Here is a 19059-nt window from a genome sequence, read left to right on the forward strand (position 1 = left end):
AGCATTAAAAAAATCAGTTTTATTTTGGTCAAAATCTGTTTTTGAAAACCGACAGCTAGGGCAGCCAGTCGGCCCAACCCAATCTGCCAGCCAGGGCTGGTCAGTCACAAACGGTCAGCCAAACCTGTTTGTGTTGATTTTTTTTATTAGTTTTAGGGGTTGATTGTTAACTTTATTAAGCTTTTATATTAGGTTAGCGTGTTAGTTAGCGGTCGGCAGGTTAGGGTAGCAGTTTTGCAAAAGATTCACGCGAGTTTAAGGATAAAAATCTGGTTCTGCACATATCCTATAAAATCAAGTTTCGTGTGTGTTCCGAAACTGTGTTTCACGTGCTTTATAAAAGCAGTTTTTTAGCAAAACCATGTCCGTGTCTGTGTCTTGGCCGTGTCCTTACCGTGTCTGTGTCCTAGCTTTGACATGACTGTCTGTCCTAGTCGTGTCCTAGTGAGAGTTATTTCTTTTCTTAAATTTAATTGCAGCAACCCGTTATAATTAGGTTTATTTCAAGTATTTGTTTCACTTGGACTAGCTAGGGTAGATAGATTAGCTTGCCTTCATATTTTTTTGTGTGTTTTGTGTTTTGCATGAGGTGTTGTGGGCTGATTGAGTTTAGGCCCTACGAGTGGGCTGCAGTGGACATACCAAGGCACGCTCGTACCAACGAGGACAACGGGAGCGAGTTCGCGAACAGACAAAGACTTGCTATTTGTTTAATTTCTTTATTATTAGGGCATTAGGCCAATTATTTATTCTAGATTGTAATAATTTTTATTTTCGCTTGAACATTTGTAATAGGTTTAATTATATATTTGTTTATTCCCAAGGCAATAAAGAATGTGTTTGTGTGGAGTACAAGGCTTTGACTCATTTCCCTGTGTTCGACCCGGACTTCACCACTAGTGTGAACCGGTTATTTATAATTTGATGCATAGTTTACACTGATAATTTTTATTAAAAAATCTTTCAAAAATACTGTTGAGAAGAGTTGCGTCAATAAGCATGAATTTGTAGTTATTTTGATATTTGCAGAAATATAATCATGTGTATGTTTGGATGTTTATGCATGAAATGGATCATGATAATGTATGTTGCAAGCATTTGTTCGCATGCGTATGCTTGGCTTCACGTGCAATCATGTTGTGTGATTGAATATGCATTGTGGACATGTGTTGAAACAAGGTGTTTGCATGTTCACTAAAATTTTGTAAAAGATGCAGAAATCACGTTGAGATGCTTTTGTAGTTAGATGTAAACAACTACGTCTGTGTGGGCCTGAAGCAGGTGTCGCTCCCATGTTGTTTATTTAATTTAGGCATTGCAAAATTTATTTTTGAAAATTACTGGTTTTCCTAAATTAATTGCACTGATAAAAATGTGGTGGGCCAAGGCCCGAGATTGGTTTTGCATGTGAATTTGCAAAACGGTTTTTATGTAAAGAACTTGAAATTGTTTAAAATGGTAAAAGAGACCAAATAGTGTAATTAATATCTTCTTCGATGTCCCTTTCACAGCATGAGAATCTTGGATAGCGGTCATGGGGGACCGTAAAGATACTAAAATTTTGTATGTGATTATGCCACAGAACCCGATGTGGTGGTTTACCTCCTGGCCACGGTTTTAGGAAGATTCAGTCACTTTGCGTAGAAGTGGTGTTATTGACTCAGCTGTAGTTTTGGTATACCAAGAAAGAGACATCAATAGTTGAGGATTTCATTGATGTCCCGACATTAGGTGAGGATTCCTAATGTTTCGATGGAATGTGAGGATTCCTGATATCGATCGAGGAACAAGTGTCGAACCCAATAATAAAATATAAATTTTGGTGTTAAGCTATAACTGAGAACCTAACTTGGACTTCGGAAAGGTTGTGCCCGTCTTGAGTATCCACGGGTTTAAGAAAAAGTTGAAACTAATATTATAGGCATTTAATAGAAACATGCATATAAAAACAACTTTGATAAATAACTTAATAAGTTATTCATGCATGTGCATTGAATCATGCATATTTATTGTTCTGCATTATCTCATGCATTCATATTTATTTTGTCTCGCATGATATTTGTTATTGCATGATACTATTTTAAATGCTTGAATAGTAAGTTGATTATAAAAATTGTTGTTATATTCCTCTGAAATTATACATAAATTTGGTTTATGTTATTTCGTTATTGTTTGAATTTTTAGAGGAATTCGTAAAAAGCACTTTGGTTCTTACCTATTTTCAAAACTGTTTTACAGGATCTGAGTATACAGTGATGGGATGACTTGCTATATGAAAACTGCGAGCTTTGCATGATATGTTTTGGGTTCTTGACAGAGTGGCTCATTATGACAGACTATTTCATTGTTTCTACTTATATAACATTTATTCAAGTGATTATTCTTCGTTGATTCAATGCACTATCTCTTATGATTTGGTATATATTAAATTTGTGAGACCCCGAATCCTTGGGTTTGTTTCCACAATTGTTTTAAAAAAAATTACTTTTTACGAGGATAAGTTGGGGTCGTTACAGGTTCTCTACTATCTGTTCTCATTTTCGCATTATGACCTCTGGCGTGTCCACCCTCTTTTCATCTGTAAGGCCTGGCCTTTCAACTATCTCGACTGCATATTTAGTCTTAAACAAAAAATAGCCTCGGGTGAGTAAACAACTTCTAGCCCAAAAAAATATAGAACAAAACAAAGATCTGTCATATCAAAGTTCTTTTTTAGAACATCCTTGATATGACATAACCGGTGTCGGTCCCCATACATTCAAATGTATTAACTCAAAAGTTCTTTATTGTGTGTTTTTCATAGTTTTAAATTCTGAATTTCTAAAATTTTGGCTAAGTGTTTTATAAAGTTGATAAAAATCATAAAAAATATCCTCAATTATAGGTGGCGTCAGCTGGGTCTAGGCATCACCCAGGGCCCCTGACAAGACCAAAATGAGGCAAATGCTATTTGTAAAACTTTTTGTTTTTAACCTTTAAATTTGAGTGAAAATCAAGCGAAATTCAGGTTAAAATCAGGCAAAATTCGAAAGCAAAAATCAGGCAAGTATACCGTTAGATGCATCTCGTAATTCTGATTGATATTTCATTTTTCTGAAATCGGGTTACGGTCGGCCCAAAAATTGCACTTTTCAAAAAAGACCCACCTCTATTTTTTATCATTTTCTGGATTGGATCGGATCGGATCTGTTTGATCCGAATTGATATGGATTTGGACCCAATCCAAAACCCATATTAACTAGGATCTGGTCCAGATTGGGATCCATATGGATTTTGGATATAGATTTGAATCTTGGATCTTGGATTTAAATCCAGATCCAAAATCCAAGAGTGACTAATTTAAATCTTTAAAATCAATTTAAAGGTTAAATTGAGTAAGAATTCTGCTATGAGAAGACTTCCAGAGGGAGAGACACTCTCTGGAATATTCTAAAAATTAATTATTTGATAATTTAATATTAAATAATTAATAAAAATATTAATTAATTAAATTTAGAAATTATATTTATTAGATAAGGTGGAGTTCTACGTGGAGTTGAACTCTACCTAGATAGTTGTTCTAGATAGATCTCTAATTAAAAAAATATTATATATATAAAATATAAGAGATAATAAGAGGATAAGTAGTAGTTAGAGAGAGAATTCTACATTTTGTAGAACTCTATCCTCTATAGAAAGGACTCTAGAAGACTCTCTATCCTCTAGAGAAAGGACCAGTGTTATTAAAAGTGCGCCTCAAGGCGCAAAAAGCGTGCCTCGTCTCAAGGCGAGGGCCTTTATGCCTTGAGGCGCAGCATAAAAGCGTAAATACCCTAAAGCGTACGCCTCATACGCTTTGAGGTGTACGCCTCGGGGCGAGGCGCGCCTCAAAGTGAGGCGTACATGCCTCAATTTTTTGGTCAAATGGGGGTCAAAGCCCCCATTTGACTGAAAATTAGGGTTAATATTGAGGGCCCTCATTCTCTGCTCGTCTCTCTGTGAGGCAAACAGTCCGCGTAAGCTCACCCAACAGGGTGGCATTTGGCCAATCCCTTCCGCCTGGCTTGTGGCAGCAGCAACAGGGTAGCTGCAGTTGTCGCCAGCAGAAAAAAAAAGAAAAGTAGAAGAAGAAGAAGGGGAGGAGGGGACTCACCTGCGCAGTGGGCGGCGATGACGACGCTCTTGGTGGTGGTAGTGGAGTAGGCAGAGCAGAGGGAGAGAGAGAGGGATCTGAGAGGGAGCATGGGGGGTAAACATAGAGAGGAGTGAACGAGAGAGAGACTCTCATGAAGAGGAAGAGTCGGGAGTGGAGAACGGCTAGTTTGTGGTCCACAGGAAAGGGGGGCAGATCAGGTCCTGTTGAACATGAGCGTTTTTGCTCATGCGGACCGTTTGTTTGCATTTTGGATGAATGCCACATGGTTTTGTTGACTTTTGAGCTTTTTAAAATGCAAATTGAATGGCCACGATGTCGACATGACCTGATCTGCTTCCCAAATTGAGTGTGTATGTATAGTTTGGCGAGTACTAATATATTCACCCAGACCTGTCTTTGATTGCGGATGGAAAGTGAGAAAGGAAATCCCATCCATCCACCGTCCTTTGGTATTAATGCATATCGTACCCATTTCTGCTCGTAAGTATAAAATGAGTGGCTCTCCATTCACTACCACTGCGAACTTAGGGGCAGACACACATTGCTTAGGGGCTCTCCATTCAGCATGACCCGATCTGCTCCCCTTATTAGACTATCCAGTTAAGCGGGTCTGGTTTATAATGGATCCAAGGTCCAACCAGATATAAGTTAATCGGGTCCATGTCCAAGTCCAGGCACAAATGAAATATATACATGAGGGAAAATGTTTGTTATCCTTTGTTGGTTCCAAACCCCTTAGTTGAAGCTCATACGGCGAAGGTCATGTTGGCCAAATATGATTCCATGGATGTGTTCAACATAGTCAAAATAATAAGAATAGACTCTTATATATTATATTTTAATATAAAATTTATGATTTTTTAAAAAAAAAATTTGAGGCTTACGCCTCGACTCAGATTTTGGTGGAGCGCCTTGCTACACCTCAACGCTTTTCACAACACTGGAAAGGACTCTAAAAAAATATATAAAAGGGTCTAACTCATCTCTCTCTAGATTTCGTTTTCTAGAGAGTGAAGGAAAAATGGAAAAGAAAGAAAGAGAAAAAGAGGGGGAAAAAGGAGGAAGATCCGTCATTTTCACCCGACGATTTTTCTAATCTATTTTCATTTTTAATCCAAGGTATGGGTTCATCTCTAGATTCGTATAGGAAGAGAGGGTTTTAAATCAAGTTCATGTAAAACATTAGATGAAAAAGGGAAATCTGACCTAAAAGAATATATATATAAAGTGACGATTTTATATATATATATATATATATATATATATATATATATATTCATGCATATATTTAATTTTTTTGAGATTTGTCGATTCTCCTAGAATATTAAATTCTGAAAATATATATGATTCTGGTTCTATAGATGCTGATTTCTTGATTTGAGATCGAACATGCATGTAATACATGTCAATGATTATTTTTTCATGCTTATGCTTGCCGAGAATATATATATATATATATATATATATATATATATATATATATATATATATATATATATATATATATATATTCAGGCTTGCAAAGCTTTCTTGCTCACGCAAGCTGAATATATATACATATATATATAACTAAATTTTGGGATGGTCGATTTCCATAAAGATGGACATATATGTCCGTGCTTTAGTTTCAATGTGTTGCATGCTCATATTCAGTTTGTGTTATGTATTATGTCCATGCATTGGAATATGCCTATTTCAAACCAGATTTCTCGAGCTATATATGTATTCGAAAATCTGATTATATTTAATAGATTTAGGTCGTCAAAATTCACATGCATAGAGCTGATCCTGTTCTGTTGTCTTTGATTGTTTGCCTTACATATACATGCGTCTGACATTTTTTTTTATGATTTCAGATTCATTGAATTTTATTTTCGTATACCTGAATATCTGGATTTTGGATTTGTGCATTTGCTGTTTCAGATCAGATTTACTGAACAGCATGCAGATGTTGTTTCGGATCAGATTTGCCGAATAGTATGCACATGCTGTTTCAGACTAGATCTATTGAACATGTAGACATGCTGTTATGGATCATATTTTGCCGAACAGCTTGAACATGTGCTGTTCCGGACTGATCTGCAATTTTTTTTTTTCACATGTGAACAGATCTGGACAGATCTACCGATTTGCATATGTTGGCAATTCTGTCCAGATCTGTCAAGTACATGTTTTTTTCAACTATTAATTCAAACCTGTCTGGTTACATGCATATATAGCTGAATATTTTGATCTTAGTTTAGACTTGGTTGATTATGTTCATGCATCATAATACCATGTTTTTGTTAGAATACAATGGTTTGAATTACATGCTCATGCATTAGGATGCAATGGTTTGATTTATTTGTTCATGCATCTCCATATTATCATTGGTTAAGTTTTAATAATGTATATATGATGTGCAAGCTAATATATACATGCTCGATGGTCTGGTTGACCCATGCACAAGCTCTTGAGCATGTACATGGATCAGCCAGCACCTGCTACAGGCTATTATGAGCAAAATTTTGGGTTTGGCCGACCCATGTACATGATATTGATCATGTACATATATCAGCCAGCGTGCTGAAATTATGTGTTTTCAGCATTGGCTGACCTATGTACATTAATTCGATCATGTACATGGATCAGCTCCAGTTGTTGACTCGATGAGAAATTTCTGCATAGTTGAGTTAGCACATAAATTTGATCATGTACTCATTTAAGATTGATGTATGCAATCTTTCGGAATTGATACATAAACGTGATTTTGATTTGATCATGTTTGCATAAATATAATGAATATGATTATGGGCATGTTTCAGAGCTTATGCATAAATTGGATCATGTTAATGAATGTTGCAAGCATCTCTTCGCATGCGTATGAAAATTGTTTTATATGTGCATTTTTGTGGTGTGTGATGGAATGTGCAGTGTGGATATGTTTTGAAAAAGTGTGTGCATGTTCACTAAGAATTTTGCATAAGATGCATATATCACTTGAGATGCTTTTGTGGTCAAAAGCACTAGCGGAGCCAGGGGTGGGCATGGGTGGGCGGTCGCCCACCCCAGAATTAGAAACCAGATTTTTTTTTTCTTCTAACGATGTTAAAGAAAAAATATGTGTCCATGTGTGTTTTCTTCAGACGATGGTAGTGCTAATCTTTTCCCTTAATTTTTTTCACCTTATTGAATTGTGTAAAAACCGCAGAAGAGACAGGTTATTAGAACGAAGATCTGTGTGTTTTTTTTCCCAGCTTCTTCTTTTATCATTTGTTCTTTGTGAAACCGTGTAACCTACGTTTATGGGGAACCCGGCTCCACTCATCCCTATATCATCCTCTGTGGTCATAACTCCATTTGGGATCTCATTGGTACTAAGTTGTTTTGATCAATCTGGCCCTATCGATGGGTTCAGCACGGTTGATTTAATAGAAATCAATCTTTTGATAGTGTTCTTTAACCAAAAAAAAACATGATTTTCAATTTATTTTGACAGTGTTCTTTAACAAAAAAAACCATGTTTTTATTAATGGTTATTGATTTTTGAATCAGCAAAAAGTCCTCCACATAAGTCGGATTTTGTCTATTCAAATGTCGATCTTCACTAAATGGATGATGTAGATCACATACACAATGTCCAATTTGATGAAAACAACTTGGATCGGTGAGGTCCTAATGACAGGAATGGCGATATGGATGACTGAAACCTAAATGTGGTTATGGGTGCCATGCAAAACACTATGTTTGCTTCACTACATGGAGGAAAAGAGGGATTGAAAGTGTGTTGTTATAGCCTAGCCGCGGGCAGGCCAATGTCATGAAGGCCCTGAGAATGATGAAACCAGATGGTACCATAAACTTGATGGCCATCACCTTCTCCGGCCAGGGAGGCCGCTTCTAGAAGAGCACGTCAGCTCTACCACGCACAACCAAATTTTCTTCTGACGATGGGTGGGCAAAAAAATTTTGGCTCCGCCACTGGTCTGAATAAATGGATCATCCCTCAAGACCATAGCATTGTCCCCGAGACTCGAAGTCTGCCCACCCAACGAAAAACTTCTGGCTTCGCCACTGGTCAGAAGTGAACCACTCCATGCCATATGGGTCAGTTGTAATATCGTGTATTTTCATACTTAGTTAAAATTCAAAGATTGATGAAATTTGGCTAAGTATTGTTGAAATATAGGAAAACTCTCGATATTAGGATATGATATTTGAGTTTGGGCTTCGCCCAGGTCTCATCAACAAGACCTAAACAAGCCAATTAAAAGGCAATAAAAAGTTTTATTTTCAACCCTTAAATTCAAGGGAAATTCGGGTTAAATCCAAGCGAATTTCAAAAGTGAAATTCGAATTATATACTGTTAGATGCGTCTCAGAATTCTGAGCCCAACGGTATCCTACTTTTCTGAAATTGGGAGACGGTTGGCCCGAAAATCGTAATTTTTCAAACAAGGCCCACCTCGACGGGCTGAGTCTGGATTTGGATGGGACTGGATCTGATCCATATAATTCAAATTAATATGGATCTGGACTCAGTCTAAAACCCATATTAATTAGGATCTGATCCAACTTAAAATCCAAATGGATTTTTTATAAGAATTTAGATCTTAGATCAGGATCCAGATCCAAAATCCAGATCGAACTAAATTAAAGCTTTAAATTCATTACACAAGTTAAATTAAAACAATTTTAAAGTTAAAAAGACTCTCAAAGGGATAAGGTATCCTCTGAAAGCCTTTGTATAATTATTTAATAATTAATTAATTAAATTAATATTAAATAATAATTAATTTCGAATTTCAGAACTTACCTAATGGTGGGCCTCTAGAAGAGTCCACAATTGCCATGTGACGAGAACAAAAAGAAGGTAAGTAAACAAAAATAGAATTCTATGGAATTAAGAAAGGAATTTTTGAAAAGTCAAAGATAGAACTTTTTCGAAATTGGAAAAAAGGGTGGAGGTCTCTAGCACTCTTTAGAAGATGCTGGAAAGGGGGGGGAGTGTCGTCACCCCCTATACTCATTATGTAAGCTCAAAAAAAAAAAAGAGAAAGACAGAAAGAAAGAGAGAGAGAGAGAGAGGAAAAGAGAGAAAGAAAAGAGAAGGGGAAGAGAAGAAAAGAAGGGGGATTCATCCTCTTTTCCGGTCTTCCGAAGCTTTTTTCAGTATTTTTCGAACTTCATAACAAGGTACAGGTTCATTCTTTTGATTCGAATAGGGAAAAAGACTATAAATCTGATTAAGATAATATTTTTTACGGGAACCATGAATCTGGTTCAATTTTCCGTGTTAGGAAGAATCGATATATTCATGATGGATTCTTTTATTTCAGAATTTGAATCCGATTCCGCATTGAAAAGCATATTTTAGTTCAGATTTATGCATAACTGCGTACATATATATATATATATGAACAGATCTGTCCCATAAGACGTGTGGTCAGATCTGACCAGCACAACAAGGGATAGATCTGTCGCATATGCTGTCCGATCTGGACAGATCTGTCCACTGCAATGGTGGACAGATCAGAAGAGGCGGTTTAATACTTGAAAATGAATGAATATAAATCAAAGAAACAAAAAAAAATCTGTTTTGAATCTATGGTTCTAGTCACTATTCAAGTACGTTTTGAAAATTTATTTTGCATTAAACAAAAAAATTTGTATATATGTTGGGCCCAGCTGACTGTTGGCTGGGCAGGCATCGTGTCAAGAGCACAGCTGACAGTCGGCTGGACAGTTCTCTAAAACTGTCAAAAATAAAAAAAAACTGGGCAGGTAGATGGCCTGCCAGGCCGAGCCGATTCTAGGTTCGGCTGGACAGGTGTGCAATCTGTCAGGCTCAGCCGAACTCGGATCGGCTGAGCATACTTAAAAAAAAAAAAGATGTTTATGTCTTATTTTATTTTTTGAGATAGAACAGGGGACTGTTCAGCCCAAGCTGACACAGTCAGCTGGGCAGAACAGTGCACTGTTCAGTCCCAGCCGACTGATTCGGTTGGGGCTGAAGCTCGGTAAAAAAAAAATGGGCACTGATTTTTGGGCTGAACATCTGGAAAAAAAAATTATATATATTTTTTTGGGACAGTGCTGTCCGGTCCCAGCTGACGTAGTCGGCTGGGACAGAACAGCATGCTGTCCAGTCCAAGCCAACTGGTTCGGCTGGGGCTAGGTCCCTGTCAAAACAGAAAAAAAAAAAAGAGTTTATTCGGGTAGGTTTAAAACAAAAAAAAATGTATGTATAGTAAACAGAAAATTTCTAGACAGATATTCAAAGAAAACATATCACGAATATGTCATGTATATTCAGATTTACATGCAATACATATCCAGAATTACATGTGATGAATATTCAGAACTTCATTAATGTACAGATTCACTTGGAATGAATGGGTAAACTTTACCTGTTACATAGGCTGATTCTTACGTACTTTTGTTTATGTCTCGAATTACATGCATGTTCAGGTTTACATATGTGCTAGGACGAACAGGTATGATTAGACCTACATATTCATACGCATGTACCGAACTTACATGTTTACATGTATAGATCTAATGTTCATGTTTAGACATGGTTGTGTCCATTATTCATACATGTTAAATGCCCCCCAAATTGGTCCAGATTCGCATATGTAAAATGTTCATGTTGTTTCCAGCTTTACATATGGTAAAAGTTAAGCTTTCATGCATGCAAATGTATAGGTTTATGCATACATTATATGCAGTTTTGCATGACTGTACATGTGCAGATTTTTACATGATCATTACTGGGTTGTTATGCATATTTCATGAGAATATGTGAAAGTGTTCTTGTGCCTACCAATGCTGTCCCGTGTGCGGACAGCATGGTTTGGACTCGGTGGGTGGGTGTTGTACCCCGAGTTGGACAAAATGGCAAAAGAATTTCGGTTATGCATGATTTTGACATGCAAAGCGTTGTTTACCTACATATGCATGAAATGAAAATATGAATCTTGAGACTTGGGTCTTTGTTGTTGCACTTGCCTAATCGCATGAATGTTTGCACACCGATTATGAGATGTATCATGAAAAGGAAGTTGTATTTTTGCAATCATGTGATCATATGCATGTGAAATTTGTTATTCGTGTAAATTCTTGTTTAGTGTGTATGAATGTGCATTTGAGAGCATGTTAAATGATTGTATAAGTGGCGTGTTAATTATGGCTTTTGCATTAGATGCATTGGTGGTCAAAAGTGAACCACTGTAAGCCGTTTGGGCCTCGAGCAAGTGTTGTGCCATGTTTAGTTTTCCTGCATCGCAAAAATCGATTTGATATTCTTTGAATTAAATTACATTGTTTCATGTTGTAACGGACTGAGGTCCCGTGATGAGTTTCACATGTTGATTTGTGAAACGAATGTTGTGTTTTACATGTTGATTTGCAAAACTGGTATTGTGAAATAAATCATTTTTATGATAAAAAGATAAAAGGATAAAATAGTGTAATTAATGTATTTTCTAAATATGTCTCTTCCATAGTGTGAGAATTCTGGACTACAATTTTGAGAAACTGTAAGGATACTAAAACTTCATGTATGTTTATGCCCCTGAACCTAATTAGGTGGTTCCCCTATCGACCACGGTTTTATGAAGATTTTGTCAATTTGCCTGGAGGTGGTACGTAGACACAGCTGTTGTTATTGGTATACCAAGAAAGTGTCATTAGTGGATGTTGATTTTCCTAATGTCCCAACATTAAATATTTATTTTTAAATTTTCAATGGATGGTGTTGATTCCTGATATCGGTCGAGGGCCAAGTGAAACCTAATAATAAAATACAAATTGTGTTAAGCTACAACTGGGAGTCTAACTTGAACTCGAGAACTTGTTGTGCCTATTTTTTAGCATCTGCGGGTTTTAATGAAAGTGAAACTAAAATTCTATGCATTTAATAGGAACATGCATACAAAAAAAAACTCTGATAATAATTTAACAAGTCATTCATGCATGTGCATTGATTCCATGCATATCGATTGTTCTGCATTAGATCATACATTTTTACTGCTTTCCTACATGTGATATATTCTTGTTGCATGATTCATGTTCTTAAAATGCATGAATGATTATTTGAAGAATGACATGGTTGTTATATTTCCTCTAAACATGTTGCTTGAATCTAATTTCTATTCCTTTTACTTATTTGAATCATTAGAGGAATTTGTATGCAAAATCTATGATTCTGACACCCTACATTTTATGTTTTTCACAGCCTCTGAGGTCCAGTGATGAGATCAGACGCTTTGAGGAACTACGAGGACTGTGTGATTTCCTTGGACATAGTGGCTCCATTTAGTTTTATTTGACATTCATTGTTATTGTTCTTAGACTTTCATTAATAATGAATAAAGTTGTTTTTTGTTTGTATGATGATGGTGTAAGATCCCTTGTGGTTGTGGATGTCGTTATGACGGTAAGACCTCGGACCTTTGGGATTGTTTCCGCAATTGTTTAAAAAAAAAAAGATTTTTACTTTTCAACGGGGAAGAGTTGGGGTCGTTACACCATGAGCGTGTATTGTTCCAAAATTTGTTTTTATGCATTGCAAAATTCATTTTAGAATTATTAGCTTTCTAATTTAATTGCACTGTTAAAAATGGTAGTGGGCCAAGTCCCGAGTTGAGTTTCGCATGTTAATTTGCAAAATGGTTCTTGTGTAAAGAACATGATTTTGTTTAAAAGTTAAAAGAGACAAACAGTGTAATTAATTTTTTTCCTGAATGTCCCTTCCACAGTGTGAGAATCCAGGATGGCGGTTTTGAAAAAACCGTGAGGATACTAAAACTCCGTGTGCGATTGTGCCCGATGTGGTGGTTCACCACTCAGCTACGGTTTTAGGAAGATTTCAGTCACTTTGACTGGGATGGTGGTATTGACACAGTTATTGTTATTCGTATACCAAGAAAGTGGTATCAGTAGATGCTAATTTCCCTAATATTTTGGCATTAGATGTTGATTTCTAATGTTCTGATGGATGGTGTTGATTCCTGATATCAATCGAAGAACAAGTGTGGAACCCAGTAATAAAATACAAATTATGTATTAAGCTACAGTTGGGAACCTAACTTGGACTTTGGGAATTGTTGTATTTGTTTTGAGTATCTACAAGTTTAATGAAAAGTGGAATTAAAATTGTGTGCATTTAATAGGGACATGCATGCAAAAGAAAACTCTGACAATAACTTAATAAGTTATTCATGCATGTGCATTGAATCATGCATCTTTACTGTTCTGCATTAGTTTATACATTCATACTTATTTTGTCTCCTATGAAACTTGTTATTGCTTGATACTTGTTTTAAATGCTTGAATGGTAAATTAATTATAAAACTGTTATTGTTATATTCTTATGAATGTATGCATTAATTTAGTTTATGCTCTTTGGATTTTTAAAAGAATTCGTACAAAGAACTCTGGTTCTTACCATGTATTTCAAAATGTTTTTTCGGACTAGAAGCTCAGTGATGGGGGTGACTGCTATATGGAGTCTGCGAGTTTGTGTGACATGATTTTGATGTTCTTGACAGAGTGGGTCTATATTGCATACTATTTATTTATTTATGTTTCTATAACATTCATTATATTGGCTAATAAAATTGATTATTCCTTCGATTGATTCAATGCACTATCTCTTGTGGTTTGATAATTATTAAATTTGTGAGACCCCGGATCCTTGGGTTTGGTTTCCGTAATTGTTTAAAAAAACCACTTTTCATGAGGATAAGTCAGGGTCGTTACATTGGCTATTTTCAAAAGGTAGAGATTTCATTTTTTCAAGTACGCAATCTTCACAAATCAAATCCTTTTCATTACACTCTTCAAGAAAAGGAAAAAAATACATTTTTTATATACTTGGATGTCCTAATCTCTTATGCCAATGTTCAATACTTTTCTTTTCAACAAAACTACACAAATTTTGATTTAATAGTTCTAAGTTATCCATGTAGTAGAGGTCTTCTCTTCTATGGCATCACCTAATCGGCTTCTTGGATTGGAGATTTTGTATTAAGCAATCATTAGATGAAAATGTGACTTCACACCCATGGTCAGCAATTTGAGAAACCGATAAGAGATTTAAGTCAAGTTTGGGTACCACTCCAATGTTTGGAACATAAAAATTTTGATTATTTTTAGAAAAAAATTCAAAAGTACCCACGCTTTTAATTTTTAAAGATGCTTCATCGGCGGTTGAAACATAAGAATCATTTGAGTTAATTAAACATTTGAATAGTATGGACTCATTTGGAGTCATATAGAAAGAATCAACAGAATAAAAAATCTAAGAGTTCTTACCAGGGTCCACGCATGTTGATACAATCACACCGAGGAGAGGAATATTGACCTTTGATTAGTAGTTGAAGGATTTCCATGAGTTTAGCAAAGGAGACGTTCTTGGAACCTTCATCTACGCCACTCTTTTCGCTTGATGCTCCCATAGATGCCACATTCTTATCATTTCTCTTTTTGGGGCAAAATGGCTTGATGTGGTCGGGTTCTTTGCAAAAGTGACATATTATCTTACCACTTCTCTTGTACTCGTAGTCACTAGAATTTCTTTCAGTCATTTGAGCTCTTCTCATAATCACTTGAGCTCTTTACAGTCATTTTGACATCTTCCAAAGTGAGGAGGCCTATATGCTTTTGTATGCTTCCCGAGTCTTGACATAGCAAGCAATGATTCCTCATCTTTGATAGAGGAGGTTTTCTTCAATCTATTTTCTTACATAGTTAGTTCTTCTAAAGTTTCTACTATAGAAGGAACACCTCCTCTATGAAGAATGGCCGATTTTGCTCCTTCAAATTCATGCCTAAGCCCATTTATAAAATGGCAAAAATGCTCTGAGTTGATTTGCTTTTCTCGTAGTTCAATGTCAAGTTGGCAATGCCACTTAGCATCCAAGAGAGCCAATTAATCCCAAAGGAGAGAGAGCATTGTAATATTCTCCTATGCTCATATCTCCTTGGGTCATTGATCTTTCTTTCTTTTGGAGATTACATATATAAGCTACATATCTTAAAGAATACATATCTTGGAGATATTTTAAAGCATCACTAGCAAATTCAAACTTAACTAAGATAGAACACTTCTTTATTTCAACATTATTGATGAGTCATCCCATGATTTTGGGATGACCCATCTTCCACTCCTTCCATTTCTTTTCATAGTTGACAATGGCCTTATTCATCTCATCTCCTTGAAGCGCAATTTCTTTGGCGTTTTCATGATTGATGAGCAGGACTTTCGGTTCCTTCTCGGATCCATCCACCAAACCCCATAGGCCTTTTTCCTAAATCTTATGTTTCACTATGGATGCTCACATCACATAGTTTATGTCATTGAGTCTCACGAGTATGGTGGTGAATACTTCTCGTTCATCCTCCATAGGTAGGAGAGAGAGAGAAATAGAGAGGAAGAAGAGAATAAAGGCGGAATTCTTTTGGGCACCACGAGTCTACGACAATACAATCCACAATCTCACAAGCATGCTTTTACCACGATCAAAATAGCAATGACTCTGATACCATGTAATGAAATCAAGGGTTCCTCACACACCTCAAACAAGAGGTCAATACAAATCCCATAAAGAGGGCAAAACACAATAGCCACTTACAAGCTTAGAAGAACATGCATAACAATAAAAAATAATGTTTATTCACTTACAAATGCACACAAAATGCATGGAATTACAAGGGGCTCAAGGACCATATTTATATACAAAGAGGAGTGAAGCTCCAAGGAAATAGCGGTTGAGGGCTCTCCAACGGCTAGAAATCTAGTCATTGGAAGCTCCCAACAGCTATGATTGTTGTATCTGTACAACAACAACAACAAACAACAACAACTACGCCTTCATCCCAAAACAATTGGGGTCAGCGATATGAACCAAAAAAGAAATTCATTTTGGGTCTTCCACATGAATCCTTTTCCTCCAATCATTTCTATCCAACGCCATGTCCTCGGTGAGGTTCAAAGCATTCATATCCTTTCCTATCATCTCCATCCAAGTCTTCCTAGGCCTACCCCGACCTCTTTTAACTAATATATTTTCCCATTTCTCCAACCTTCTAACTGGAGCATCATTAGGCCTTCGCCGAATATGTCCAAACCACCGTAAACGATTCTCTCGCATCTTATTTTCAATGGGTGCAACACCTACCTTCTTACGTATCTCTTCGTTCCGAATCTTATCTTTTATTGTATTTCCACACATCCATCTAAGCATCCGCATCTCAGCTACACTCATTTTTTGAATATGATGTCTCTTGGCAGCCCAACATTCCGTACCATATAGTAAAGTGGGTCTAATACAACAATGCCCTTGACAATACAACAATGCACACAAGATAAAGAAAAATAAAAAAGGTAAAAAGGTCTCCTTAAGGGGCGACAATTATTACAATGGTCAAAAGATCAAAATACCCCTGGATTGTGCAGTTACACATATCTATGTGTGTGTATATATATATAACTGCCTATAGTGTCATCTCATGTCGACATGAGATACACATGCTAAGTGAAGTGTTCGCCTAATATAGATGCAAAGTCATTATTTTTTTATTCCAATTGTCATGTTTGTCAGAGTTATGAAGTACCATCTGGAAATTCCAATAAAAGAACTTTGTTTACTTTAATGTTCTACATCATGTAAGTGTCATTATTTAGATCTCAATATTATTTTTTTTTATGAATGACTTTAATAGATACACTCGGACATTTTTCCTCAAGCATAGAGCAAGAGTTTCCTCATATCCATAGGGTAGCATTGAGTCAACCTGAGTTACCGGAAGCTTTTTAGATAGGTGGGAAGCCCACTTCCCGGAAACTCGCTTCTGAAGCGCGATACTCCTCGCTTCCAAAACTTGAAGGGAATCTTGATTCTTTCACGCTTCTCCTATGCTTTCCAAATGCTTCATTTTTTCTTATTATATGTTTTCTCAGTCTACTTTTCATGTTTTTTATGTGTTCCTCTCACGCTTCTCACTCACTTCAATGTGCTTTCACTAAATTGGCAATCATCATTTTTTATTTTGTTAAAAGTTTAATTCTTACACTAAAAATGCATGAAATTTAAGAATAGTCACTTTTATTTTAGTTTTTAACTTTTTATGTGTTCCATTTTGATTCACATTCAATTCTTATAATCCTTTTTTTATTCCTAGCTTACCGCTTCCTATACATTTTAGAATGCATCGCTTCTCGATTTCGCTTCCCGTATCGTTTCCCTTTTCCGCTTCCTAGTCTAGCAACCTTGAGATAGATCTAACAAAGATCCAAGTTCAACTGGGATTACGGATTGATGAGTCTATAAATCCTAGTGTTGTACTAAGTTCTAATCATTCAATGAAGACTTTTGATTGAGGCTGGAGAAAATCAGAGTTGTGGAGGTTAGGGTTCCTTGGAAAACCCTAATTTGCTCATCTTTCTCTTCCTCTCTTGTTACGATTTTGGGATTGTTGCAACTGGTATCAAAGCAGGCAATCCTATGATGATGTAGCCCTAAGCCATGCGAAGCTGGTGATGGTGTTAACTAGACATTGGTTTGTTAATGAAGGATCAGCTAGTTTTCACGGCTGTAAAACCCGAGGTGTTAGCACTCTCTTCTTTTGCCACAATATCTTAGGATGACACTACATCACATCCTAATGCACGCCCCCTTTCCTCTCTCCACGTCCTTCCAAGTTCTCTCCCACCTCCATTTGTTTTTTTAACTTATGTTTTTATCTTGCTAGTTCTTAAATAAACTTTGTTTGCCTCTTTCATGTTGCAGCCCTTCTCCCTTATTTTTTTTGTTTCTTTGTCTTCATGCCTTACCTACATTCTATCCTTCTCTCTTTTTGTCCTATCTGGGCTATGTACAGTCTCGGTGATGTCAGACCACAACAGCTAGCAGTTTGGCATATGTTGTCCTAAGCGATTGACAGCCCCTAAGTTGTTCAACAGTCAACCTCTTGGCGGAGCACCTTCTCAATGGCTTGAGGCCCACCAGATGAGCTCCAGTCTTGCCCTGCACAACGGGATCACATAACATGAACAAAAGCACAAACATGTTGATCCTGAGTTAGCTTGTTTCATGAACATATTAGTTGTGCCACAGGCCCTAGGTTGCCCATGACAAGTCACTCTGGCCACTTTGCTACATTTATAAAAGCTTTGCTGGCAATCAACTAACGGTACACCTATCTGTTGTCACCCCCTTCCATGTTCATGCATATATGCTCTCCTAAGCTATATCAATGAATAAATAGAGCCAGTTAACGCTGGCAGAATTGCGCCTTATATTGCCAAAAAAGAACATAACAAATAAAGTTACTTTTGATGTTATTATACCAACAAATATCACTCAATTTACAAAGTTACAAAAAGAGCTATCAACCAACGGGGGCTCCGCGTGGTTGGTAGGAGCTGTCAGTGCACGTCTCCTTGTGGTGGGACGTTGCACGTTCAAAACCCAGTGGTACGTTGAATAATAACTGATGGGGGGCTGACTAACCCCAACTTGCCTTTCAAAAAAAAAAACTACCGAAAAGAAAAGTGACATATGATGCTATTTCGAGAATATGCAAATGAAACAGTCAAGTTACTGAACAACTATCATAGTTCTAAAATTATAGTGAATTGTAGTGTTCGTTTTGAAACAATTAGCAACATGTTGCAAACCTGCAATGGACAAGCACAGAAGCAGATTCTAATGCAACGCGAGCAGCAATCCAAGCAGCACCAGCCAAAACACTCTGCACATGTATTAACCACCCACTGTCACCAAGTGTTGAAACAGAGGCAGACATGCTGCTTAAGTTCCCCCCTCCCCAGGTCCATCCACCATTTCTCTACAATTAACAATGCACAAACAGCATCAAAATGCCATGTAACACAACAAGGCATCTATTATATATAAAAGGCACATCGGCAAACCGAA

The 19059-nt window shown here is 36.7% G+C and overlaps 1 protein-coding gene across 2 annotated transcripts in view; it reads right to left on the reverse strand.

The window, feature by feature from the left end:
• Positions 1 to 19059, reverse strand: part of MTM1 (Myotubularin-like phosphatases II superfamily) — a 178538-nt gene that overhangs the window by 78356 nt on the left and 81123 nt on the right. For both annotated transcript variants that reach the window (XM_089996794.1, XM_089996795.1), the window contains one exon: positions 18801 to 18970. In XM_089996794.1, coding sequence (XP_089852920.1) covers positions 18801 to 18970 — 170 coding nt within the window. The remainder of the gene's footprint in view (positions 1 to 18800; positions 18971 to 19059) is intronic.

The sequence above is a fragment of the Nuphar pumila genome, chromosome 2 (genome assembly GCF_984573655.1).
Source record: "Nuphar pumila chromosome 2, dmNupPumi1.hap1.1, whole genome shotgun sequence".
NCBI classification, from domain to species: Eukaryota; Viridiplantae; Streptophyta; class Magnoliopsida; order Nymphaeales; family Nymphaeaceae; genus Nuphar; species Nuphar pumila.